General features: G+C 33.7%; 1 protein-coding gene across 2 annotated transcripts in view; it reads left to right on the forward strand.

Moving 5' to 3' along the window:
• The first annotated feature begins 4,909 nt into the window (after positions 1-4,909).
• LOC126746207 (pancreatic triacylglycerol lipase-like) overlaps positions 4,910-27,728 on the forward strand; it is a 39,694-nt gene continuing 16,875 nt past the window's right edge. Inside the window, exons 1-2 of one of the 2 annotated variants that reach the window (XM_050454363.1) lie at positions 4,910-5,117; positions 24,681-24,882. In XM_050454363.1, the coding sequence (XP_050310320.1) occupies positions 24,699-24,882 (184 nt within the window). In that variant the 5' untranslated portion in view covers positions 4,910-5,117; positions 24,681-24,698. The remainder of the gene's footprint in view (positions 5,118-24,680; positions 24,883-27,728) is intronic. The other variant, XM_050454364.1, reaches the window with a different exon arrangement.

The following is a 27,728-nucleotide window of genomic DNA, read 5'->3' on the forward strand; positions in this document are numbered from 1 at the left end:
TAATTACCCAAGGCTTTTACCAACAGAGGCCGTAGAGAGATTAGTGAGAAGCTGCAGGCAATCAGGAACTGAGCTGATCCTAGAATCTGATGCAAATGCACATCATGACACTTAGGGGAGCACCAACACGAACCCTAGAGGTGAGTCACTATTTTAATTTATAATGCCAAACAACTTGACGTTTGTAAACAAAGTTAATAACCCTACTTTTATAACAAAACAAAGAAGTGAGGTTATAGGCTTAACTGTATGTATATATAAAATATATAAAAAATTCTATTAAAAACTAGCATGTATCACTGGAGATGCTCGGATCATATACTTATTTTCAAATTACGGGTGTTGGCCGGGAAATAACCACTTAATACAAGAACCGATTGGGGTAGCTTTAAAGCAGAACTCAATCGCGAGCTAGTGCGAGTTGGTGTAAAATAAGTGATATAAACAAACTACATTAATACGGGGAGAAACTGACTGACACAATTATTAAGTGCTACGAAAATAACAGTCCGGAAATCAAAAGTGTTGCATCCAGAAAAACCGTGTGGTGGAGCAAAGACTTTGAAACGATAAGTAAAAAGAAATTTATTAATTCATTTTTCAAACCTTCTTGCATCATTGCTGAATTTTCCAGTAATTTGGTTTCCAAATCTTGCAACGTTTCACCGATATCGTTTGCACCAGCAAAAACAACGTTGTCCGAGTCATCGCCTTTGTCAAGTTACGAAGCTTCTCCCGCAAGTCCGCATTATTTCCCGTCGTATCGCAATCCCTTTCCTCCAGCTCCTTTTTTAGCTCAGCAACTTTTAAATCAGACATTATAGTTTTGGCATTTTTTACTACGATTATAGTCCGATTTATTTTAGTCCACTATTATTTATTTTCACCAATCCCCAGTTGACTGATGTCCAATTCACATCCCACACCAGACGCCAATGTATCGTTTTTCTTGTTCGTTATGTGTGAATCAGAACAATCAAAAATAGTTTACTAAACTTAACTTAACTAACTTAACTATGAAAACACGATTACTCACGACTACTAGAGACATTTATATTTACTGCATTTATTTACAACTATTTAAATCTGGCGTCAATATTGCAAAGTTTACTACACTGAACTGACAACTCACTTCTATCGGCGATACGGCTTCTTATATACTCGGCAGAATGCTGTGTCGGAAGATTCGCGCTTACTTTCGACACTAAATCTAGACATCACGCGGTGTATCACTGGTGTAATTTCGGAATGATGAAGAATTATAAAATATCGTTACAATATGTATAATCTATAATTTTTCTTTATTTAGCAAAATTGCTACATAAAAATAAAGTACATAGTAATGGTATTTAATATGATATTAAAAACCAATAAACTAAAATTAAAAACCAAAACAAAACTAAAAAATAAGGATAATATTAATAATAGTGCTGGTATGAGGTACGAGTATTGTTGGCAAACAAACTTGTTTAGGATTATGCATTCACATTAAAAGTTAAAATTTAATAAAATCATAACACAAACACACAATAAACTTAAGGTAAAATAAATAATAAATAAAACTTAAAATGACATAAAATAATTTAAACCTATAAAATAAAACGTATAGTGAATATATACAGTGCTTTTCTTTGAAGTCCCCCCCCCCTATTATTTTTTGAACGGGTCAAAAAAAATTTTTGAAACTTGGCATAAGTAACTTGGTCTATAGATACTATTTTTCACTGTAAACTAGGTAGTTGTAAATTCCAAGATGGGGGCTGGGCGACATCTTGAGAACAAATTTTAAATAGAAAGGGGGGTCGTGTGGTACCTTATTTTAAAGGTCTTCAAAATGGCGACCTAATAAAAAAGTATTTTTTTTTTATTTTAACGTTTTACATTTTTATGATTTTTGAATAGGTAAAAATCAGTGTACGAAAATAAATGCGTCACTATTTTATTTTGACATAAAAACGACAGTTCTAAATGTCAAAATAACACATAAGCGCCATCTTGAATAAATGCATTAAATAGAAATCTTGTGTTACCTCATTTAAAAGGTTTGATTGAGTACTTTTAATATTTATTACATGGACTCGGTGGACTCCGTTTTGACCTGTCTAAAAGTAACAGCCAAAAAAATACACTGTTGCGATTTTATTAACGTTTTTAATAATAATATACAAATAATTTATAATTTTTGAATTTTGGATTTAAAGATTAACTTTTTGGTTTCTAAAGACTTACTGAACCGCCCTCGTATGTCACATTTCACGTTAAAGATTATTGAACATTATTTAGACATTCCAAAAACCAAATAGCTATTAAAAAAACTCGAAAAAAAAATTTAAGATATTTTTCAGTACTCAGTAAGTACTCATTGAGACCTTTAAAATGAGGTACCACACGACCCCCCTTTCTATTTAAATTTTTTTCTCAAGATGTCGCCCAGTCGCCATCTTGGAATTTACAACTACCTAGTTTACAGTGAAAAATAGTATCTATAGACCAATTTACTTATGCCAAGTTTCAAAAATTTTTTTTGACCCGTTCAAAAAAGAAATGGGGGGGGACTTCAAAGAAAAGCATGGTATATAACACAGAATTTAAAATTAATAACACAGAATAAAGATAAAAAAGACAAATACTAAATCTCTAGAACAAATTTTCTCAAGAACCTTTTAAACACGTTAAAACTATCACAGGATTTAAGACTAGCCGGTAACCTATTGAATTCTATTAAGCCCCTGTATAATATTGACTTGAGCAACTGAGTTGTATTACATCTGTCAACTAGGAAATCTGCTCAGTTGCGAGTATGATGATTGTGAACAGCACTAAAAATTGTCAATTTATTACAGATATAGTCTGGTAGCAGACGATGTTTTAATTTAAAAATAAACAGATAAACATTAAACATAATTCTTTGGTTCACAGACAACATACCTGGGACGTTTAATATAGACACAACTGTGGTATAACGATTACATTTAAGGATCCGTCTCATAGCTCTATTTTGTATTATTTCAAACTGGTTTATTGTTCTAGTATATATTGGGGTAAATTAAATAATATTGTCGAATAGAATTGCAGATGGGGAAGGGCAATAGCATTATAAAGCATTAGTTTTGTGTGAATTGATAGATTTTTTCCTATGCGTGCTATAAATCCAACTTTCTTTACAAAAATTCCTCATGATGTAATTAGCCTACGCATGAAAGTTTAGGCTTGCGTCCAAAATAGTCCCTAAGTATTTTATTTTCTTTTCAAAAAGAATTTTTTCTCCATCTACAATAATGTTCATAGCGTCAATGTCTACCCGGTTTAATCTTGATTTTCTGTTAAACGCAGAGAATTTTGATTTTTGACATTTAAACCTAGTTTATTGTGGCAGAGCCAGCCAAATAAGTTAGCAAGATCAGTGTTTATATTAGATACCAGTTCATTAAGATTTTTACCAACTGTGTAAATCACGGTATCATCTGCAAATAAAACGATTTTACATTTTTTGACTACTTTAATCATTTCATTAATATATAGTGTAAACAATAATGGACCTAACACTGCGCATTGCGGTACACCAAACACAACATCAAGAACACCAGACAGACAACTAACATACTTAACACGTTGGACTCTGTTACATAGATAAGATTTAAACCAGTTTAAGACTTAATTCCTAATATTTCTAATTTTTCGATTAAAATATTCCTATCAATGGGTTCAAAATCTCTTTTAACATCTAAAAATACCGCTAAAACATAGTTATCACTGTCAATGGCTCTGAGAAAATTATTACAAATATCGACAACTACAGATTCACAAGAGTGTTTCTTACGGAAACCTGATTGATTGGAAACGATTATTGAATTTGGGTTGCAAAAATCAAGAAGTTGCTCTTTTACACAAACCTCAAGGAGCTTTTCATAGACAGGTACGGTGTTAATGGTTCTAAATTCATTGTAATTAACGGTATTTTGTACTTTTGGAACAGGAATAACAGTAGACAGTTTCCAGGATTCTGTAAACATACCGTCGCTTCAAGAACTGTTTATAATATTTAACAGACGGCCACCTACAGCACAAGATACATCAGACAGCACAGCCTTGGATATACCACTCTCACCTCCTACGTTTTTAAGTTTTTTAAAAATTTCCTTCATTATTTTCATTGAAATTTTTTTGAATGATACTATCGATACTATCTACAAAATATTTATTATTTTTTTTTACAATAACCATTTCTTGATTTACCAGTTGTCCTTCAAAATTTATTTGATTGGGAAAAACTGTGACTCCGAGTAGAAATCTAACACAAGATGAATCCAGAACTATTTTATCAACTCCTTTAGTACCTATTTCAAAAAGATCAAGTAAAAAGATACAATAATGATGTTCTGGAGCTATTTGCAGTACCACACAATTAACAGTTAAATATTGCTATATTCCGATAAGATAAGGACCATTCCCATACTGCAATAAATACATTAGACTTCATTCCAGACGCCATTATTTTTCAATTGGAATATGATCGGTAGAAAGGAAAGAATTTTTCTGAACCATACAAAGCTGTTGTTATGATGTACAGATTGGGACGACACCTCAAGAATGATGAATCTATTCGCTTAAATGGAGCGCCAACACATAAATTTGGCTATGAAAGAATATTAATCTTCCAATGAAAATCAAATCATTTATGGTTATTTACCTTACTATATGAATTAAAAAAAAAAACTATTTCATTTGATCCATGATTCATTTTTTTGGTCGCGTTTACATAAAATTTACCCATTAAAGATTACCCGAAATGTCGTCTATATTTCCCATAATCCAATTATTTACTGTAACTGCAGCGGAGCTGAAGAAAAGTGAAAGTTATGGTAGAGGTTATCTCGTAAGAAGGTATACCATAATCATCGACATTCAAATACCATCAGTAATGTCTGTTTATGCGGTGTTCGCGGTCAACCGCCTTTAGCGCGAAACTTAAAATGTTCTGCCGGCATAACACTGCTAAAATTCGCGTGAAATTGCATTAATTTAACTTTATTCTCATTGCTGCAATATTTAGTTCATATATATATAAGTTAATTATTGGGTTATGTAAACTATTTAATCAAGAATTATTATACAAGGTTAGTATTTTAATAGCACGTTTAGTTGACTTACTTGTGCTTTTATTTTTAATTTACTGTTAGCTTATTTTACATGCAAGGTGACAAGTTAAAAACTTACTTTTTCGTCAGAGAGCCAAAATAATCTTTTAGAATAATTGAGATAATAAATTTAATAAAGGTGCTCAGTGTTGTGTTCAGTATTTTGAAGACAATAATAAAACCCATCTTTAATTTCTTGTCGAATGTTTCTTGGCAAAAATTCTTCCGTTTTTGAGTATTGCTTTCCTTAATTTTCTCTATTGGCTCATAAAAAGAAGCCAATTTAAGTCGACACAGAAAGAAATCTAAAGGCATTAGAGGATCTAACCCTAGGTTAGATCCTCTAATGCCTTTTTTTTTAATGCCTCTTGTTTAGAGGTGCTCCATCCTGTAAATTTTCTTAAAGCAAAGTAAAGAGCAAAGAATTCAGTATGAAATATATTTGTTTATACAATTCATCAAATTCTTATGATTATAATCATACAAAACTAGATAATACATTTCATCCATTTATGTATAAAAGACAGAAAGATTATAAAATATATAACTTAAATAATGAAATAGTAACATTTTTAAAATAAACAATAAAATGTGCGATTCAAAGTCATCCAAACGTTAAAAATCATGCATAACTAAAATTTTCTTACTATATCTCCTAAATTATTTATGATTATTATTCTGTCTAATAATAAGTTGGATGAAGGGTTGATAAACCTAAACAGATAATTGTTAAAACTAAACAGATGGGAAGATCAGGTATAGATATAATTTAAAGAAACTAATGCAGAGTAGTATTTTCTTAACAATATATACAATGCAGATAGTTACTCCATTGCGTTACCCTTTCCTAAACCCTTAGCTGATCCTGGAGAGATTTTATTTATTGAGTTTTACTTCTTTTAACTTCAACATTCTAGTCTTCATACTTTTCAACTATTTTAGTTACCAAAGGAAAAAAAGAATTTAATCTTTAGTTGGAGAGTGAATCTGCTGAATTAAAGAATATCCTAGTCACTAGTTTGTTAGTATTAACAATAAGCTTATTACTAATTGTTAATACTGCTCGTATTCGTTACATGATATGACAAATCAGATGGCTTGAGTTGTAAAGAAGTAATTCCTCTGAAATCAATTACAGTTATCCAAACTTCTCTTTGTCTATGCTAAATTATTGTTGCTGATTTCATGGTGCTACGACATATGGAGCAATATTTATGGAAGATACAAAAGGACGGTCTCTATAGAGGTTGTTTTTGTAAGTTTTTGGAATTTCAACAAGAAATCTCATAAATGACTTGATGATCAGAGATTCCAGATTAAAGAACAGAACATGTTACATCGCGTAAATTATTATACTAACATAGTTGTAGCCGGTAATGTTATACTTATAGGTATTATTCACTACATACATAGTGCGTAAGATTGAAGTATACTAATAAGTGCTGTCTGCTGTGGTGATTTATTCTCCGATTTACGAATTATCAGTGGCTCAAATCTAGAAGATAGAAGACACTAATCTGATATACGAGAGTGGGGTGAAAAGTTTATGGCCTTTTAAAGAAAAACAACTTTTTCATTTTAGAACAGAAATATTAATATATTAAGTTCCTTGAAATACTCGTTTACAGCATGATGATGTATTTGTTGCTCTCAATTTTCTTACCTCCAAGGACTTATGTTCTTACCTTAAAGGCTAGGAAATAGATAATAGTTGCTGGAGGCTCAATCTGGCAAATATAGTGGTTGGAAAAACAATTCGAACTTTAATTCATTGATTTTAGCCAACACAATGACAGACAAATGGACAGGTGTATTGTCATGGCAAACCAAGTTTTTTTTCTTTAACAGTAAAATTGTTTTTGCCTTCTTAGGTGTTAGGTCACCTGGTTAATCCATTGTTTCTACAGTTATTTACTTTCAAAAGTGTAGTATGGGTGAATCCAAGTTTCATCAACAGTTGTAATTAAATCTACGAAAAGATTCCTTGAAGTTCCGCTTATACAGCGCCAAATTACCTATTCGGTTAACATCCTAGTAGCCTCAGCTATCTTAATGACTTTTAATCTGTGATCCTCCATCACTATTTTATTAATTTTATCAGTAATTTCCAAAGTAATGATTTTAACTCTTCGAAAGTGCTTATACGACCTTTCGTATAGTTATAAACCCAATTGTTTAACCATTGATTCTGATGAAAAAGAGTCTTTCAATGCGGAATCCAGCACTTTCAGTTGAAATTGTGTTAGCAAGCCTATATACATCCCTTTCCGCAAACTCCCGTCGTCTTTGCTGACCATTCTCTATAACTCTAAGTTATTAATTTCCTCCTGTGGCAAATGTGAAGATCTTATAGTTTCACTCGTCAGCATAACTCACCTATTGTATTCCTTATGAATTGATAAGCGGTCTCCTCGGCCAGGCTGCAGCTAGGGCAAAACAGACTGGCAACCACACCTGAGTGATGCAGGTGTCGGTTCAGCCTAAATATATACCAACAGAGCAATCGACTTGGAAATTAACGTACAATAAGAACGCACAAAAAAAAAACCTGCTAGCACCATCTCTAGGTCAGGTCAAAGACTTTACACTCTACCCCTCGAATGTTGTCTTGCGATTTAAATTGCCTTATCAATAATGGACTAATATCGTCTCATACCACTACCGAAGTATTGATATTTTTGGGCATACGGCATATCGCAGAACATCACCCCACTACTTTTTATGGACACCTGTCTTTATATTATAAATAATGGATGTTTATCCATCAGAAATCACATATATTTATTTATGAGTGTGATTCTTAGTTTTATACTGACTGAATTCTGGTAGAGTCTAAGCCAATTCCGTGCAGTATTAAAGCCTCTGGTTATAAATGGTACCTGGTGTCTATTGAAATACTGTCAGTGGTGGCAATATAATTCATATATTGGCCAAACACAACAAAAAAATTAATCATGCATTAAATATTCGATCTTGCTTGATCAAAAGTAAAAGATGATGTATCCAAAGGATATAGACAAGACCTTTTGATGGTCCCTTTTATGATTCAAATATTTCTAAAGGTAAACTGATAGAAGGCCATCTTTGAAGAACTGCTAAAGGCTTACCATAACGACTTGATCAAGTATGTCCTCATCTATACCTATACAGGGTGTTTCAGAACTATGGGATCAAACTTCTAGGGGTTGTTTAGTGTAATAGTAGAATCCATCTGAGTATAGGAACCCATGTCCGGAAATGTGTCACTACACCACTACGGCCCTAAGACGCGTTTAAATTTAAAAAAAATATTAATTTCCTAAATAGGATCTGATGCATTTATTTTTACCTTTTGTATATGATACCATCACAACAATTGTTCAAAATGTCTTCCTCCAACCTCAATACACCGATTTAAACGCCGCCCATGATTTCGGCGGACTACACTAAAAATTTGATCCTCATTTTGAATGATTTCAAATGCTGCTGTTATTCGTCCAATTAAGTCTAGCTCTGATTCTACTGGAGTTTCGTAGACTAAAGACTTTACATGTCCCCACAAGAAAAAATCGAGCGACGTTAAATCGGGTGACCTAGGAGGCCAAGAAACTGCTCCACCTCTGGCAATCCAACGGTGCCCAAACCGCTGAGCCAAATACTCGCGTACTTGTACAGCAAAGTGAGCCGGCGCTCCATCCTGCTGAAACCACATTTGCTGTCTAACGTTTAGTGGAACATTTTCAAGGAGTTCTGGGAGAACTTCTTCCAAGAAACGCAGATAAATAGGTCCTGTTAACCGTTCCGGTAGAAGTTATGGCCTAACTAAATAATCATCAACAATGCCTGCCCATACGTTGACAGACCAACATTTCTGATGTTTTCTTGGAAAAATTGCATAAGGATTTTATTCGTCCCAAACATGGCTATTCCTACTATTAAAAATATCGTCTCTTGAGAAAGAGGCTTCATCAGTCCACAAAACATATCGTAAAAAATTTGGTTGTGCAATGATGTGATCCAGAATCATCGACAAAATTGAACTCTGAGATGATAATCGGCTGCAGTCATACCTTGAACTTTCTGGAAGTGGTAAGGATGGAGTTGTTGCTCGTGTAGTACCCGCCAGACAGAAGCGTTACTTGTATTCATATTCTTAGCGACGTCACGTGTGCTATTTGATGGTTCATCGGCAACTCGCTGAAGCACCTCTTCTTCAAATTTGACCGTTCTTACGGTTCGAGCAACACCAGTATCATGCATCTTGGTCTTAAACATGCCTGTCTCAGCGAGCTGCCGATGAACCGCAATAAACTTTTTGTATCCAGGATGCTGTCGTTCGGGATAACCTTCATGATACAACCGCGATGCTGCTCGTGCATTGCAGTTTGTTGCTCCGTATGCCAAATGCATATCCGCCAATTCTTGATTGGTAAAGTTTTCCATTAGCAATAAATCTTTAAAAATTGTAAGCTATAAGATTTTTAAACATGATATTGAGAATTGACATTGATAAGCGTTGATTTTAAACAATTGTTGTTATGGTATCATGTACAAAAAGTAAAAATAAATGCAGCAGATCCTATTTAGGTAATTAATGTTTTTTATAAATTTTAACGCGTCTTAGGGCCGTAGTGGCGTATTTCCGGACATGGGTTCCTATACTCAAATGGATTCTTCTGTTGCACTGAACAACCCCCAGGAGTTTGATCCCATAGTTCTGAAACACCCGGTATATATCTATGGGGATATCCACAAATATTAAAAAAAAAAAACTGCTTTGTACCCCATTGAAAGTATACATAAGGTACTGCTACTGAGGACTCCATACTACTAAACCATATTTAATTTGTCTTGCCCTGATCTTACAAAACTCTAAAACAGAACCATATTTGCTGTGAGATTAGTAAACAAGCGATAGTTCCTCATTACAAATCATTTGCATAGAGAGCCTTTGAAATATACTATTGAAGACCTATGTAAAATACTAAGCTAAATTCGGAAACTAATCATTTCTTTTCCATGTTAACAATAATTTGATGATTTTTAGTTTAATATAAAGTTGAGAAAATTTGAAATTAAAAAAAAATAAAAAGCCTAATTTTTTGAAACGTTTTCAAAATATTACAAAATTAACTAGAGATAACTAAAATTATAAGAAACGTAGTTTCTAAGCTTTTTGCCATCAAGAAATATCCTTGATATGTTTTCTGTCGAATTTCGACAAAGTCGTAAAGATATATTTACATTGTTTGTTTGGATGCCGTCCACTAAATTTGTGTATTTTCATCGAACGACAATTATGATAATTAGCAGATTCATGTAAATAAAAACCGAAACAAATATTTTTAGCGTGTCAAGGTTTCTTGAGTTAACATTTTTTGTGTTAACATTTCATAATACTGATTTCTTATATTCTGTATATCATCATGGAAAAAAAAATTCATGATTTTTGGAGTTTTAAGAGTTGATCTTTATTTACCTAAAACCATAAAATGAACATTATATTGAATTATATTGTGAACATTATATTTGAATTGAATGCTGTTCTGTATACTAATATATAATACCATACCTTTAAATCCAAAACTACCATAGCTGAAATGCTAGATCAATTGTTCTCATTAAAGAACATATGACACAAAATCCATGAAAATCGAACTAAAGTTGAAGCAATTATCTAACTCCATTACAGTCCTATTAAAACTTAGGATTAAGATTTAATTTAAGCTAAATTTTACTCTTAAGTTTAACACTTGCTTCACGTCAGCAGGCACTTCAAGGTAACTCAAGTTCGAGGGTTTTATTGATAATTTCTTAACTAGGCAAACTAAAGGCCATAAATTAAATTATTTGCTTCATAATCGTCAGCTTCATATTATTGATAATAGTTTAAACCATTTTAAGCAATTCTGAAGATGGATTTACTTGAATTGCTATTGCGAGTAATCTTGATTGTTGTCTTTTTTTACTTGAGACAGAACCAGTTTCTTAAAATGTACTCACTAGTTGACTAACAGGGTTTACATTTTGGCCAAGCTTCTCGATAAAATCTTCTCCTGTATTTAGAAAACATTGAATATGTGTGTAATTAACAACGCTTTCCACACAATCAGGTGTGCTCCGTAACATTATTTTTACAAGCAAAAATACCCCATTTGTTTCTTTGATATGTTCTATTTTATAATCTATTAACTGTAGGAATTATCTTAAACCATGGCTTTTTGATAGTTTTTCTTTAAATAAATTAAAAACAAGAGATAAGGCAGATACTTGTCAATGCATGTTTCTACTCTGGCTCTATAGTTCAATAATTTTAAAGATATAGGTTCTTCAGGATATTGCGCAAGTAAGAGAAGCTTAATTTATGCTTGTGATTGCATGCTTAGAAGTGTTACTACCATTGTAGTATTTTTCGGTTTTTAGAAAAAGTTTCTTAATGGTTCGGATCCTAATCTAGCAATTAATTGATGAAAGATTGGTTTCATCGTTTTTAAGGTTATCAAAGTAGCCAGTCACCTCGATAAATTTATAATAAAAGGACGTTATAGCAATTCATTCAGAGTTATATAAGTGTTCATCGTACAGATTTACATTTCACATTCTACCACAAGTTTTTTCATTACAAATACTTTAGATTTAAAAGACTTAGTAGCATATTTCTCTAACGTGAGAGCTCCGATTAATTTTCAAGACCCTTCACAAAATCATGTACCATCAATATTATTAATTCGATAAGTCGATTCTCTTCAGTGAGCTACTGGCTATTTACTAAACTAATAACTCCCGGACATATTTGAAAGAAATCCTTGTGAAGTCCCGAAAGTGAATGCTAACTACTTCGCGTTAATGTGGTTTCCGTTTTATTCTTGCTTGTACTCCCTAACACCAGCAGTACACGATGTTACGCAAAAAATATCGATGGTACATCAGTTGTTTGGTAAGACCGGCAAAGAATTCATTGAGCCTTTGGCTATCTGAGGCCAGAATCCCCATCTAACGCTGACGAGCTTGTCTAAGTACTTTTAAATATGCGACAGCAGTATAATTAACGAAACCAACTATAGGCTCATGATGCATAAGTAACGACTGTAATGTTAATTTTATAAATGATACACTTTAATCATTTTCAAGACGATCAAGTTATTTTAGGGCGTTTATCCCCTCAAGTACTAACATGAAGCTCGTCAGCTTAGCCATTGGCTTTGGTCATTGCTTTGCTGTAGAATCAGACTATGATAACTGTGTTTTTATGAAAGCAATCTGTCAGCAACTTTTCAACATAGAAAATACTTCGGCATGCAAGATAGTAGCATGCTTTATCACTGATGGGCTCTGACTAGTTTTGAAGACCCTGCCTAAAATCGTAAATTAGCCACATTATCCATTCAACATCAATCCGTCTTACAGATGTTTTCGTTATTGAGTGTAACCGGACTGATATCCCCTTCCCACTCGTTAATTTTTGATGCTAAGCTATTTACTCTACTATTAACTCTTTGGTATTTGTTGCCCATCATTATAACAGAATATTTAGTTGCACCTTAACCAGTTGAGTTCTGATTTGTAATTAATATGCTTACATTTTAACTTTCCTTGGGTTCTAAGCCACCAAAAGACAATTCATATATGAACATTAGGTTCATTTCTGAAGTGCACTTTTAGTGAATGATTCTAAGTTAAAATTAGTAGATATATAGGTACTTCTGCATAAAGAAAGTGCTTGCTTCATTTTAAGGCCAGTATAATCACGCCAGAATATTGCAGGCAACTGCTCTAGTATACGGAGCATGCTGCTATTCATCCAAGAGATTCTGCTCTTCATCCGACTTAATTTTTTTCAAGGACGTATTCCAAAACGCCATTTCAGTGTCAATAAATCCTAAGGCTTTTTGGTAAGCATAACCTATTCACTATACCCAGAGAATTCATTAAGTATTTTTTAAGTATGATCAAAAGGAGTCTCTATTATCAGCAGATCAACTTCTCTTCAGTCAAATGCTTTTTTCTCAATAATCATAATACCTAGAGCCTTCATTATATAAAACCGCGCTTTAAACCACTTCTCTTGAGTTCCTGGTAATTTACTTCACGGATGTATGGTTAAATGCCCATTCAATGTTAAAAAACGCTCCAGGATTATTGTTGTGGAAAATTCCACAACAAAGAATATAATTTTTATTTTAAAAGATTATTTTTAAACAGGCGGAACTCATCAAACACTTTACTGAGAATAGAAGTATTTTTCTTTAGTTCAGAGAATTTGTCCCCGGCACCAAATGCAGCGGGAGTAAGCATTCGGACGTTGTGATTGGCTAGTTCGGTGACAAAGCGGGAGAAATTTACGCGATATTATTTAATTTGAGAGATATTGATCAACGATGAGAGAGAACACAGGGTTCGCATTCTCCACTATTTTTTGGCCCAACAGCGGCGTACTAGTATTTTTAAACGGTTTTTGAATTTGTGTTTGTTGAAATATTACTTTACTAAAATAAATACAGTCCACTCATACAATAAATTGTGTGCTTAATTAAAACAATTGGCCCAATTTAATGGTCATTCGTGCCGGATAATTTTGAGGAAATTTGAGGCAGCCCAAGCAGAAATCAGAGGATTTTTGTGACTACAACTACTACTTGTATTTGGTTATGGTTTTTTCCAACGAGCAGGGACGGGAATAGAGAATTTGTGAGACTTCGACTGGTTTGACATAACACTGCAGTTTTAAGGTAGGAGATTTCCGATTTATTAACTTGAACTTCGAACAATTTGTGTTTGATTAGTGTCGTTTCAGACTTAATTTTTTCGTATATTTTAATGTGAACTTTTTACTGAATTTTATTCGTTTTTATGAACTTAAAGACTTAACTTTGATGGTTTTTAATACACAAAACTATCGTACTCAATTAAACATTTAGTTTTTAGTGATTATTTGACGATACTTTTAACGTTGTATTTGTGATGTAAACGGTACTTTTTTCTCGGCTTTTTTACTTAGTAGTATGTTAAATAAGAAAATCTCATCCATTTTTCACAAAGAGACCGACGTATACAACAGACGAAAAACAATGAAAAACACAAAGTCACGGTCTCACAACATTTACTTAAAGCTACACGTGTTTCGCTCTATTCAGAGCATCATCAGGCCTTAAAAAGCCACTGACGTTGGCAAAACAGTAAATGTCATTTACTGTTTTGCCAACGTCAGTGGCTTTTTAAGGCCTGATGATGCTCTGAATAGAGCGAAACACGTGTAGCTTTAAGTAAATGTTGTGAGACCGTGACTTTGTGTTTTTCATTGTTTTTCGTCTGTTAGTAGTATGTTAACAAAAATACAAATTTGTAGTGTAGTATTTTTACTTTCATGCTAATGCTCGTTACTTATTTTACTTTGACAAAATATTATTATAGTATAGTATTTTACACTTACGCTGAGGCTTGTTATGCTTTAACTCAATAAGTACTAGGTATATCTTAGTTTAAATATTTGACACTTTTGCATAATTTGTCTTTACCTTTTCATATATTTGTATTCATACATTTGTCTTGTATTACCTTGTATTAATTTGTATACAATTCTTGGAATCTTTTATCGAAATGGAAGCGCTAAAAAAGCAGAGGGGTATTGCAAAGGGTACCATAACTAGAATTAAGAATTGGTTTTCACAGAATAGTGACTTAACTGAGTATGAACATTTTGAAACTAGATTACAGGCTTTAGACTTGGCCTTTCATAATTTTTGTAATATTCAAGAGAGAATTGAGGAGGGAGAGGATGTAAGTGAATTGGATGAGAGAGGCTTAGTCGAAGATCAATATTTAACTTTGTCAGCTCAATTAAAGAATAAAATTAATTTACTTACAGCAAAACATGTCGCTGCTGATAATACAAATATCACTACATCCGTTCCACCTTTGTCATCGAATATAGCTAAGCCGCAATTAAATATTCCAACATTCTCTGGCGATATAACTACGTGGTACGGTTTTTATGAACTTTTCAAAAACTTTATTGAAGATGACGGTAAATTAACTAAAATTGAAAAGCTAATTTACCTAAAAAGTTACCTTAAAGGGGAGGCATTAAGTTTAATTTGTAATTTACAGTTGTCTAGTGATAACTTTGATGTTGCCTTAAAAACTCTGAAGGATAGGTATGATAATGAATTAAATATTATTTATGCTTACATAAAAAACCTCATCGATGCTCCCTCTCTTAATAAAAATAAGTCGATTTTACTTCGAGATCTTATAACGGTTCTTAAACAGAATATAGAAGGTTTAAAGAATTTACGTGTTAATGTTGATCAATGGGACCTTATACTTATTTATATTTTTTCACAAAAACTAGATGCCGGTACTCGAAAGGCCTTTGACTATGAGCTAGATATAAACTCTCGCCCTACTCTAACCCTATTTTTTGAATTTCTCGAAAAACGATGCATTATTTCTGAACGATCTTTTATACCAGACATAGGAGTAGATTTAAAACATACAAAAGTGATTCATAGAGTACACCTTAGCCACAGCAACTTTCAGCGAAATGATGCTATTGTGCCTTCTAAAACACAAGTGAACTTTAAATGTATTTTTTGTAATGTTGTTGGACACAGAATATACAAATGTCAGAAATTTTGTGCTCTCTCCCGTACTGAAAAATATGATGCTGTAAAGGCTAAAAAACTTTGTTTTAACTGTTTAGGCTCCAACCATACTACCCAAACTTGTTCGTCACGTACTTGTGGTATTTGTAATAAACACCATCATACCTTGCTTCACTCAGATTTGAATCAACCTAGGCTCTTGCAACAACCCAATCAACCTTTAGTAACACGTAATAATAACTCAGAAGGACACTTAAGTAATATAAACAACCAGCAAAGAAATCAGATGTCTTTGCAACAAAATCGTGCTCCCTTGCAGCAACATCACACTTCTTTGCCACAAAACTCATCGCGTCATAATAATGAAACTTCTGTTGTTCACACTAATGACTCATCATTGGATGCTACGTCATCTCACACTGTATGTTCGATGCTCTCAAGTGGAGAGACTCTTTTGGCCACAGCGCTTGTAAAAATTTTTGATTCTTATGGTGAACCTATACTGGTAAAGGCTATTCTTGACTCTTGTTCTACAACTTCTATAATTACTGAGCGCATTCTTGATAAGTTAAACATTTCTTCTCAATCTAGACATATTAACCTCAGTTGTATTGGAGAAACAATGATGCACTCTAGCAAAGTTGTGAACTTAACGTTTTACTCAAATATTGACGACACCTGTCAGTTTGACATAACCTGCACTGTTCTACGTAATATAACAAAACCCTTGCCATCGTTCTATTTAAAACGCGACCTAATACCTATACCTCCCACAGTAACTCTCGCAGATCCAGAATTTTTTGTTCCTTCGAATATTGACTTACTTCTTGGAGCTGATATATACTATCAGCTACTTACCGGAAAGATACTTCGCCTTGAGGGCAGTTCCCTTACTCTGATTGGTACATACTTGGGCGATGTAATAGGTGGACCAATTTCTACAGGTCTAATTTCGAATAAAGCTACTTACAAGGATGCACAACCCCAAAGTTGTTTTTTTACACAACAGTCATCTTTGGAAACCTTGATGGAGAAATTTTGGGCTCAAGAAGAGTTTTCGACTAAAGGGAAGTACCTCTCTGCTGAGGATGAGCTAGCAGAGAAAATATTTTGTGACTCAACTTGTATTCTTGACGATGGGTCATATGAAGTAAATCTTCCACTTCGAACCCCAAATGAATATTTGAAGCTTGGTGATTCGTTTCAAATGGCGAGAAAAAGATTTTTTAACCTTGAAAAACGTTTTAGCAAGGACATATCTCTCTTTGACAAGTATAAAATGTTTATTAATGAATATGTGACGTTAGGTCATGCCCAATATATCCCTTTGGAACTGTATAATAAAGACGGAAATCACAAGTATTTTTTACCTCACCATTGTGTGATACGAGATCAAAGTCCGACCACAAAATTAAGAGTGGTGTTTGATGCCTCTATGCGGACTTCCACGGGTATATCATTAAATGATATAATGTTAAAAGGCTTTACAGTGCAGCCTGAACTTTTTGACATTCTTATTCGGTTTAGATCATCCAGATTTGTAATTACGGCTGATATTATGAAAATGTTTCGATGTATTCGAGTTTCTCCTCAAATGACCTTTTTGCAGAATATTTTGTGGCGTGATAATCCAGATGAGCCTCTAAAATGTATTGAGCTTCTAACGGTAACTTATGGTACGAACAGTGCGCCGTATCTTTCGACTCGTGTTCTAAAAGAAATAGCTCTTAGAAATAAAGATAGGTATCCTCTAGCATCATACGCTATTTTACAACAGACATACGTTGACGATATTCTTGGAACGAGTGATTCTCTAGAAGAATTAATAGAAACTCAAAAACAGCTTGTTGAAATGCTCCAAACTGCAAATTTTAATCTTCACAAGTGGTGTTCTAACAATAAGGATCTTATGTCTATTTTAAATCTTGACTCACCGTCAAACTCAAAAATGTATGAAATTAAATCTGATAATAGTCATAAGATCTTGGGAATTTCCTGGAATGCAACTACCGACCAGTTCTCGATTACTCTTCCCAAACCTTCTAATAAGGTAGTCGCAACAAAACGAGAAGTTTTATCTCAAATCGCTCAACTATTTGATCCATTAGGTCTTGTTGCCCCAGTTGTGGTAGTTGCTAAAATTATAATGCAGAAAATTTGGCTATCTAAAATTGACTGGGATAGTACTTTAAATCCGCAACTTTTACTTGAATGGACAGATTTTATAACCCAAATTCCTCAGCTTGAAAATTTAAGAATAGCGAGACATTTATCTTCTAATGACAAAATTTTGAAAATCCAGCTTCACGGGTTTTGTGATGCCAGTTTAAGGGCATACGGCGCATGTGTCTACATTCGGACTGTCTATGTAGATGGTCAAGTTACAAGTAAATTGGTGGCGTCAAAGAGTCGAGTTGCTCCTCTGAAGACACTTTCAATCCCTCGATTAGAGCTCTGTGGAGCTTTACTATTGTCTAAATTGGTTTCAAAAACACTGGCAATTTTATATGATAAACTTGTCTTTGACAGCGTTTACTTATATTCGGATTCCCAAATAACACTTTGCTGGATCAAGGCTCATCCCTCCAAGTGGACAATTTTTGTTTCAAACCGGGTCTCGGAGATTCAGCAATTAACTTCTTCGTTTAACTGGTGTTACATAAAGTCTATAGATAACCCAGCTGATCTTGTATCCCGGGGTACGACCCCTAGCGAGTTAATGAAGTCCGATTTATGGTTTAACGGACCTCAGTTTCTAAGATCAACAGATTATGACTTTCAAAACTTTAAACTGCAGGAGCCTTCAATGGAAAACGCCCCTGAACAAAGGATCTCAAAAACTGTATTTCATTCTTCAAAGGAAGATACTTTTTGGGATTCCATGTTTTCAAGGTTTTCATCATTTTCGAAACTACAGAGAACCTTAGCATTTATGATACGTTATTTATCTCGGCTTAAAAGTCGTATGTCAAATAGAAATGTTGACACCCTTAAGGTTTTACCTAAGGATGAACTACTAAATTCAATATCAATGGCTCAACCTCTTGATGTAAATGAACTCAGAGAGTCAGAATTCCGCATCGTTAAAATTATTCAACTTAAAGGATTTTCTCAAGAGTTGAAAGATCTACAAAATAACAAGCTTATTTTAAACAAACCTGTTCTTAAACTTCACCCATTTATTGGCGAAAGAGGCCTCCTTAGAGTGGGTGGCCGTTTAGCTTACGCTGACTTGCCCTTCGAGCAAAAGCATCCTATTTTGCTCCCATCGAGACATCCTGTTGTTTCCTTAATGCTTAAATTGGAACATATACGTTTGGGACACGCTGGGGCACAATGTGTTTTGTCCAACTTTCGATTAAGATATTGGCCTCTTGGCGGCTTGACAGAAATTAAGCGCATTATACGAAATTGTAATATATGTTTTCGTTTTAGTGGGCAAATAGGCCAGCAAATTATGTCGAATCTTCCTAAGGATCGCACGACACCCTCACGCCCATTTTCAAAGGTCGGAGTTGACTTTGGCGGCCCTTACTTTGTTAAAAACTCATTGGCAAAACGCTCATCCTTATCAAAGGCCTACATTTGCGTCTTTGTATGCATGGCTACCAAGGCTGTGCATATAGAGTTAGTATCCACGTTATCCACAGAGTCCTTTATTCTCACTTTAAAACGATTTATATCTCGTAGGGGCAACCCGGTAATTATCTATAGTGATAACGCTACAAATTTTATTGGATCAAACAATCAGCTCAAAGAGCTTTACAACTTTTTCCGTGACAAATCTACGAAAGACGATTTAGAAAACTTTTTGTCAACAAAGAGCGTGACCTGGAAATTTATTCCTCCGAGAAGCCCACACTTTGGTGGACTGTGGGAAGCAGCCATCAAAAGTACCAAATACCATTTACAGCGAATTGCAGGAACAGCTCACTTTACCTTTGAAGAACTATCGACAATTTTAGCTCAGATTGAAGCCATCTTAAATTCCAGGCCGTTGATTCCTATATCTAGCGACTCTTCTGATCTTTCTTGTCTCACACCTGGACATTTTTTAATTGGTCAAAGTTTGACAGCCTTTCCAGAGTTAGATATAATAGATTTAAATGAAAATAGACTTTCAAGATTTCAACGTTGTACAAGAGTACAGCAATTATTTTGGCGAAGATGGGTTAAAGAATATTTAAATCTTCTGCAAAATAGACCAAAGTGGCTCATACCTAAAGAAAATTTAAAGGTAGGCGATGTTGTTCTTTTTAAGGAAGAAAATACACGACCTTTGGAATGGCCGGTGGCGAGAATCATCGAGGTAGTTCCTAGTCAAAGCGGCAAAATTAGAATCGTCAAACTAAAGACTAAAAATGGTATTTTTACGAGGTCTATTACAAAGGTAGTCCCATTACCTAATAATGATAATATAAATATTTAAACTGTTAAAGTTTTATCTGTGTTTGAAAGATAAATCTTTCAACAGGGTGGCAGGATGTTGTGGAAAATTCCACAACAAAGAATATAATTTTTATTTTAAAAGATTATTTTTAAACAGGCGGAACTCATCAAACACTTTACTGAGAATAGAAGTATTTTTCTTTAGTTCAGAGAATTTGTCCCCGGCACCAAATGCAGCGGGAGTAAGCATTCGGACGTTGTGATTGGCTAGTTCGGTGACAAAGCGGGAGAAATTTACGCGATATTATTTAATTTGAGAGATATTGATCAACGATGAGAGAGAACACAGGGTTCGCATTCTCCACTATTTTTTGGCCCAACAGCGGCGTACTAGTATTTTTAAACGGTTTTTGAATTTGTGTTTGTTGAAATATTACTTTACTAAAATAAATACAGTCCACTCATACAATAAATTGTGTGCTTAATTAAAACAATTGGCCCAATTATGCTGAATATATCATCCACCTTTTTCACAAGAATACGAGAAGTACTGTGTCTCAGATCTTTTAAGGCCTAATCGTCTTTGGATCTTGATTGTTTGATTGTCTCGATCTATATGGAGTTCATCATCGAGACATTTATGTAAAGTGACCTGTTAAATTTCAACGCCTATACTCGAAATTTTTCCACTTATCACAAGATTGGTCATAAATTAGAGCTTGAAAATTTGGGGTTAATTGAAGATTCTCCAACATTTACGTTGCTTCATCAATTCCGTCTAATATTAAACCCATATCCATCTGCAAATTTTAAATAACTCAGATCTTCTCCGCTTATGTTTTCGCCCATGTTGTCCCAATTTATTTTTTTACACACATATTCCAGCAAAGTCGTGAATAACTTTGGCGATATCGCGTCACTATGCCGGACACTGCGTTTATATTTCAACTTGTTTGTATCCTTATGGAGTCATGCACATGCAGTTGCTGTTTCATAGATATTTCCAATTATTACGGTGTACCCATGATTGATAGGGCAATGAGCTAGAGGTGTTGGTCTATACTTTATGGTATTAAACACTTGTGGTCTATAAGAGGAGAAAAGTACAAGTGTCTTGTCAACTTTTAATGACCTGCAAGTGATCGTTTGTACCAAAACTTCGAAGGAATCCTGACTGTTCGCGCGACAAGTTTGTAATTCTCTTTGTTAATGATTTTCATCAATAGTTTGTCAATAGATAGGGAAAAACGTTAATTAGCCAAAAGTTTATTAAATCAGCAATATCACCCTTCTTATGCATGAGAACAATCACCGAATTGTGCCATTGAAAGGTGGTTGTACCTGCGTTAAATATTTTTTCAAATATGCGTAATAAAGTATCGCCTCCTTTTTTAATTAATTCGACAACTATATCGTCATCTCCAGGTGATTTATTATTTTTCATTTCAGACGGGCATGCTTTTATTCGGTATCTACTTTGGTTTAACAAGTCCCTCATAATTTTTATTAAGTTGTTTGTAAAAGTTATCTACAGTCTCAAGGGTTTTGTTGTACCACTTTTGTCAAGCAGTTTGCAAATGTTGCTTTTACCTTCGTTAAGTTTTCTTCGTAGTACCTTCGCACTTTTATTGTTTTCTATAAATGTTTTGAAGATATTATTGTAGATTTGCTTTCGGATAGCGGAATTTGCCGAGTATTTTTCTATCATCTCTCATGGGATACCATGCATTCATCAACAAATCAATTTAAAGTTGAAGAAAATAAAAAAGTTTATCAAAGGACTCTAAAAGCGGCAAAAGACATTTACTATTACAGGAGACTGGCAAAGTCTGGTAATGTCGCTAAAGAATCATGGTCGATTGTTAATAATCTGAGAAATAAACCCTCTAAGTCCAATACTATCTCTACTACTCCTGAGAACCTCAACAATTATTTTGTAAATGTAGCGAAGAATCTAATGAGTACCATAGCTCCTACCCACGATCCACTTTCTTATCTTTCTAGTGTAGATGAGAATTTACACAGTTTTTTCTTTACGCCAATAGTATTAACTCTTCTGGAACCGATGGACTCACGTTGAACATGTTTCCAAACCTGCCAGAGTGCACATTAGACCATCTTACAAATTTAATCAACCTGTCTTTTTAAAAAGGAGTTTTTCCCAACTGCCTTAAGAAGGCAATAATAATCCCTCTACATGAAGGAGGAGATAAAGATCAGTCTTCCAACTATCGCCCAATTGCTCTTCTTCCCACACTATCAAAAATTATTGAAAGATTAGTGAAAAAAAGGCTCCTATCATTTCTACTGAAATTTAAAATACTCACTCCTCAACAATTTGGATTTTTAAATAACAAATGCACAAATGATGCTATGTTTTCCCTTTTTAATAATGTATACTGTAGCTTAAACAACCAACATCCTACGGCAACAATCTTCTGTGATTTTTCTAAAGCTTTTGATTGCGTATACCATGATATCTTAATAAAAAAGTTGCAACACTACCGGTTTAGCGGTATGCCCCTCGACTGGTTTAAGTCATATCTCAATAACAGGGGTCAGTTTGTGAGAATTGATACTACGATGTCTTCTTGCAAGCCAATAGAATGTGGAGTGCCTCAAGGTTCAGTGCTTGGCCCTATTTTGTTTCTCATATTTATCAATGATATTGCTAGTATGAATATTAAAGCAAGAACCTGCCTATTCGCGGATGATGCTAGTTTACCTGGAGCAATCCGGATATTGCCGAACTTCATAAAATCATATCAAGTGACTTAACTTCTATCAAAGCATGGTGCGACTCTAATCTTCTTTGCCTTAACATCTCCAAAACTAAATTTTTGTCCTATAAAAATAATTTGCAATCTTTTGTACTGGATAACGCAACCATTAGCGAAGCCGACTCAGTGAAATTTTTGGGGCTTACTGTTGACAAGTCGTTAAAATGGGACATGCCTACATCACACCTTCGTTACGCCCTTCTTTAGAGCTTTGAGTTATACACTTAGACTTAATTATAGAACTCATTGCCAGGATTTCTTTAAAAAAATTGACATCCTAACTTTGCCGTCACTACTTATATATGAGTCCGTTTGTCTAATTCGCAAGCACGTTTTATCAAATTCAGATAGGCCATCCCATAATTATCATCTCAGAAACGCGGAGTATGATTTATATCTGCCTACTCCACATTCAGAATTGGTAAAAAACTCTATATTGTACATAGCAAAAAAAATGCACAATCATTTGCCATTGAACATCAAGTCCATCACATATTTTCCTACTTTCCGTAAGGCATTAAAATCATTCCTACTGGAGAGAGCCTTTTACTCGGTAAACGATTATTTAATACTTAATTTTAACTTCACACACACAGACTGATTTATTGTTTTTATATGTACTATTTTATGTAGCTAGTATCTATGTAGTGTTTTGTTTATTTATTCATACTTTTGACCACATACAATTATTGATTTGTATAAGTTTGTATATTTGTTTTATTAGTTTTATTTTATTTTTGTGTGTTTTTGTGTTTTACTTTAGTTATTAGCTTTGTCTACAAATTGTAAAATTTTTTGACAATAAAGCGATGATTCATTCGTTAATTCATTTATTATTATGAAGTAGTCTATAATTGCAGTGGAGTTAATATGTCAATGGGTAACTAAAAATGCCTTGGTCTTCCTCCACCAAATTTATTTAAAAATTTGAGGTTAAGTACCTACAGCAAGTAGTTACTTTTAGTGCCGTTTATTAAAATCCGTCATTCCGAGAGAGGGAATACCAATTACATGAGGAAATGATTTTCCCATATTTAAATTTGTAGTGCGGGATTTATTGTTTTTCTTTAGATGTTATTATAGCTGGCTTGGTTTCTAATCTGGGTTCACAATATGCAGATGATACGTCCATAATACTGTTGGAACCAGACTTCTCTGATCTTTCAAACAACTGCTCAGAAGTGGTTAAACAGATGCAGGAATAGTGCAGAAGGGCTATCTAAGGCTGAATTTAGGCAACCCAAAACTTGTGCGCTTTAATCAACAAAAGCAAATAAACGATTCTCTCTATGTCAGTACCAGTAGTAGAGGATGTGAATTTTCTAAGGGTTTACCTTGATAGTACACTTAGTTGGAATTTACACTATATGTTCCTTAAAACTACTTTCATTTGCCAGTGTATAATCACTGTAGCATATCACAGTAATTGTAGCATCTTGCTTTGGGGGTAAACTAGACATATATCAATTGAAGTTTTTAAATCACAAAGGTGCATCATTCGCGGCATTCTTCGATTAAATCTTCGAGAGAATTCTGTAGCTCACATGTTTTTTGTCATATTTGTAAAGTAATTCACAACAACTTTTCAGCAAAATTATGATTTTTATTCTGAGGGCACGTCAGGGACCATCTTAGTAAGTCTTAAATTGTTAATTTTAAAGCTCAATCTTACTGATTTTAATTTTATCAATAATAATAGCATGATTCATCAATCATTGAATGATATGCTTAAATGTAAATATGTTTGTAAAAATAATAAGATTTTAAAAAATATTAATTTTAATTTTCAGTCTCTACCTATTATAACGATGTTACTCCAAAGATCCATTCTAATAACTCTTTGTTCGTTATTTACCCTAAATAATGGACAATTGCTATTTCCACACCCCCGTTTTGGGCAATTCCCCTTAAAAGCTGCGCAAAGATTGACGGAAAGATTAAGACAAAAACTAAACCAGTATAGAGAGAGAACCACTCAAATGATATGCTACGGTAAGTTTTCCTTATGTGCAACTTTGGTATCAGAAGAAAATCACAAGCCTAAAATTTCTCACAAACAAACACAAATTTGGGATTATATAAGATCTGATATATACATCTTCTATTACAATCAGTCATTTTGTAATACATAGTTACTTGATGATATTGAGTATTTACCAAATTATTTCTTGTCTAGTGCAACTAGCATTAAATATAACCATCACCTCATGTTAACGTCTGATATGTTATATAACGTTGTTGTGCAAATTTTATTGCAATAATTAAGTATATGTGCGGCAGGAATTAAAAACAACTGGTCCCCGGTTTTTTTGTTTGAAAACATATTTCAACATTATTAAGGTATGGTAACCTTCGGTAGTTTTTTTAAAGGTAAACATTTTACGAAAGTTGGAGAAATATTAATTTTGGTTACCTAATTTGAAAATTTCCGAGACAATTTTAGTTAAAATAGGTGAACAAAGAAAGGGAGAAAGATATTACGTAAGACAAAATCTTGTGTACAAGCATTCTAAAAACTAACAAATTCAAATTCACAGAAGAACCAATATATATTTCTATACTATAAAATTTGCCAATAGCACATTATCAAAAAACAACAAAACAAGCTTAAAAATAAGTAAAACTCCTGTGAAAAAGAGAAGTTAGAGGAAGTAAATTAAACAATAATACAAAAAAAGAAAAGAAAACAAAAGGCCTTAGAAAATATGAAAATGATGTTAGAGCACAGGTTGTAATATGCCTTAGTTAATAAAAGTGATCTTAACTTGCTTTTGAACTTTTTAATATCTAATGTTTGTGTAATGCGTTGAGGAACACGATTGTAAATTTTTTTACTAAGGTATATGAGCGAGTTTCTGGTAAGGGAGGGATTGGTAGAATAAAATCATCTGCCTGACGAGTCATCAAAGATTAATACTTCTTAGATAAGAAACTCCCATAAGAGCCAATAGAACACTGAACCGTCGTTAAATGTCGCGCCCTCTGAATATCGAGGACCAGTACTAACCGGAAACGGAAATGAGTGTGTGACATCACAGTAGCGGGAGATTTAAAATTTGATTATGGCGCCAAATTTGAGTTTTGCTCTATTTTACCGAGCGCTTAAAATTAGTGGGAAATGTGTGGTTCTTTCGGAAACTATAATACGCAAATAGAAAAAGTATTCAATTAAGATTTTTTGGTCTCCATATTAAACAAAGTCCTCCGTTTATCACTTTCTATTTACGTACTATAATTTCTAAAAGACCCATACATATCCACACGTAGGTCTGGATTTCAGAAATTTAACAAAAAATATTTACAAAATGTATTACTATATTGTAAAAATAGATTATCACAAGTTATACAATAAAAATTATCATTTATATAAGTTTGGTAAAACATTAAATACAATATAAAAATTCGTCCAAATTCCACAATATATAAACTTACAAGTTAATTTAATTAGGAATTTTTATTGTATGAAGAACAAAGTTTGTAAAGTAGAATTTCTACTCTTACAGTTATAGTAAATGTATAAAGGTCAATAAAAATTAATTAAAACTACCAAGGAATTACTCAATTTATTAGTATCATCAATGTTTTTTAGAAAAACTTTTTATTAATTAAACTTTTTTAAAACTTTTAATTAAATAACTATTAACAACAATGAGAACAAAGAAGTGAATAAATCAAAAATAAAATTTACAGGAGGTACCTACTATTTTTCCATTTGCCTTTAAAAATTTCATAGACTCCAATCTTTGTATTATAGGTATTTATATTTGTACGAGTATTATACAGGGTGTTTCAGAACTATGGGATCAAATTTCTGGGGGTTGTTCAGTGCAACAGAAAAATCCGTTTGAGTATAGGAACCCATGTCCGGAAATGCGTCACTACGCCACTACGGCCCTAAGACGCGTTAAAATTTATAAAAAACATTAATTACCTAAATAGGATCTGCTGCATTTATTTTTACCTTTTGTACATGATACCATAACAACAATTGTTTAAAATCAACGCTTATCAATGTCAATTCTCAATGTCATGTTGTAAAAATTTTATAGCTTACAATTTTTAAACATTTATTGCTAATGGAAAACTTAACCAATCAAGAATTGGCGGATATGCATTTGGCATACAGAGCAACAAACTGCAATGCACGAGCAGCATCGCGGTTGTATCATGAGTTATCCCGAACGACAGCATCCTGGATACAAAAAGTTTATTGCGATTCATCGGCGGCTCGCTGAGACAGGCATGTTTAAGACAAAGGCATGATATTGGTGTGGCTCGAACCGTAAGAACGGTCGAATTTGAAGAAGGGGTGCTTCAGCGAGTTGCCGATGAACCATCAAATAGCACACGTGACGTCGCTAAGAATATGAATACGAGTAACGCTTCTGTCTGGCGGGTACTACACGAGCAACAACTCCATCCTTACCACTTCCAGAAAGTTCAAGGTATGACTGCAGCCGATTATCATCCTAGAGTTCAATTTTGTCGATGGCTTCTGGATCACATCGTTGCATAACCAAATTTTTTACGATATGTTTTGTGGACCGATGAATCCTCTTTCACAAGAGACGGTATTTTTAATAGTAGAAACAGCCATGTTTGGGACGAAGAAAATCCTTATGCAATTTTTCCAAGAAAACATCAGAATCGTTGGTCTGTCAACGTATGGGCAGGCATTATTGATGATTATTTAATTGGGCCATACCTTCTACCGAAACGGTTAACAGGACCTATTTATCTGCGTTTCTTGGAGGAAGTTCTCCCAGAACTCTTTGAAAATGTTCCACTAAAATTTAGACACCAAATTTGGTTTCAGCATAATGGAGCGCCGGCTCACT

This window comes from Anthonomus grandis, chromosome 17 (genome assembly GCF_022605725.1).
Source record: "Anthonomus grandis grandis chromosome 17, icAntGran1.3, whole genome shotgun sequence".
In the NCBI taxonomy this organism is placed as follows: Eukaryota; Metazoa; Arthropoda; class Insecta; order Coleoptera; family Curculionidae; genus Anthonomus; species Anthonomus grandis.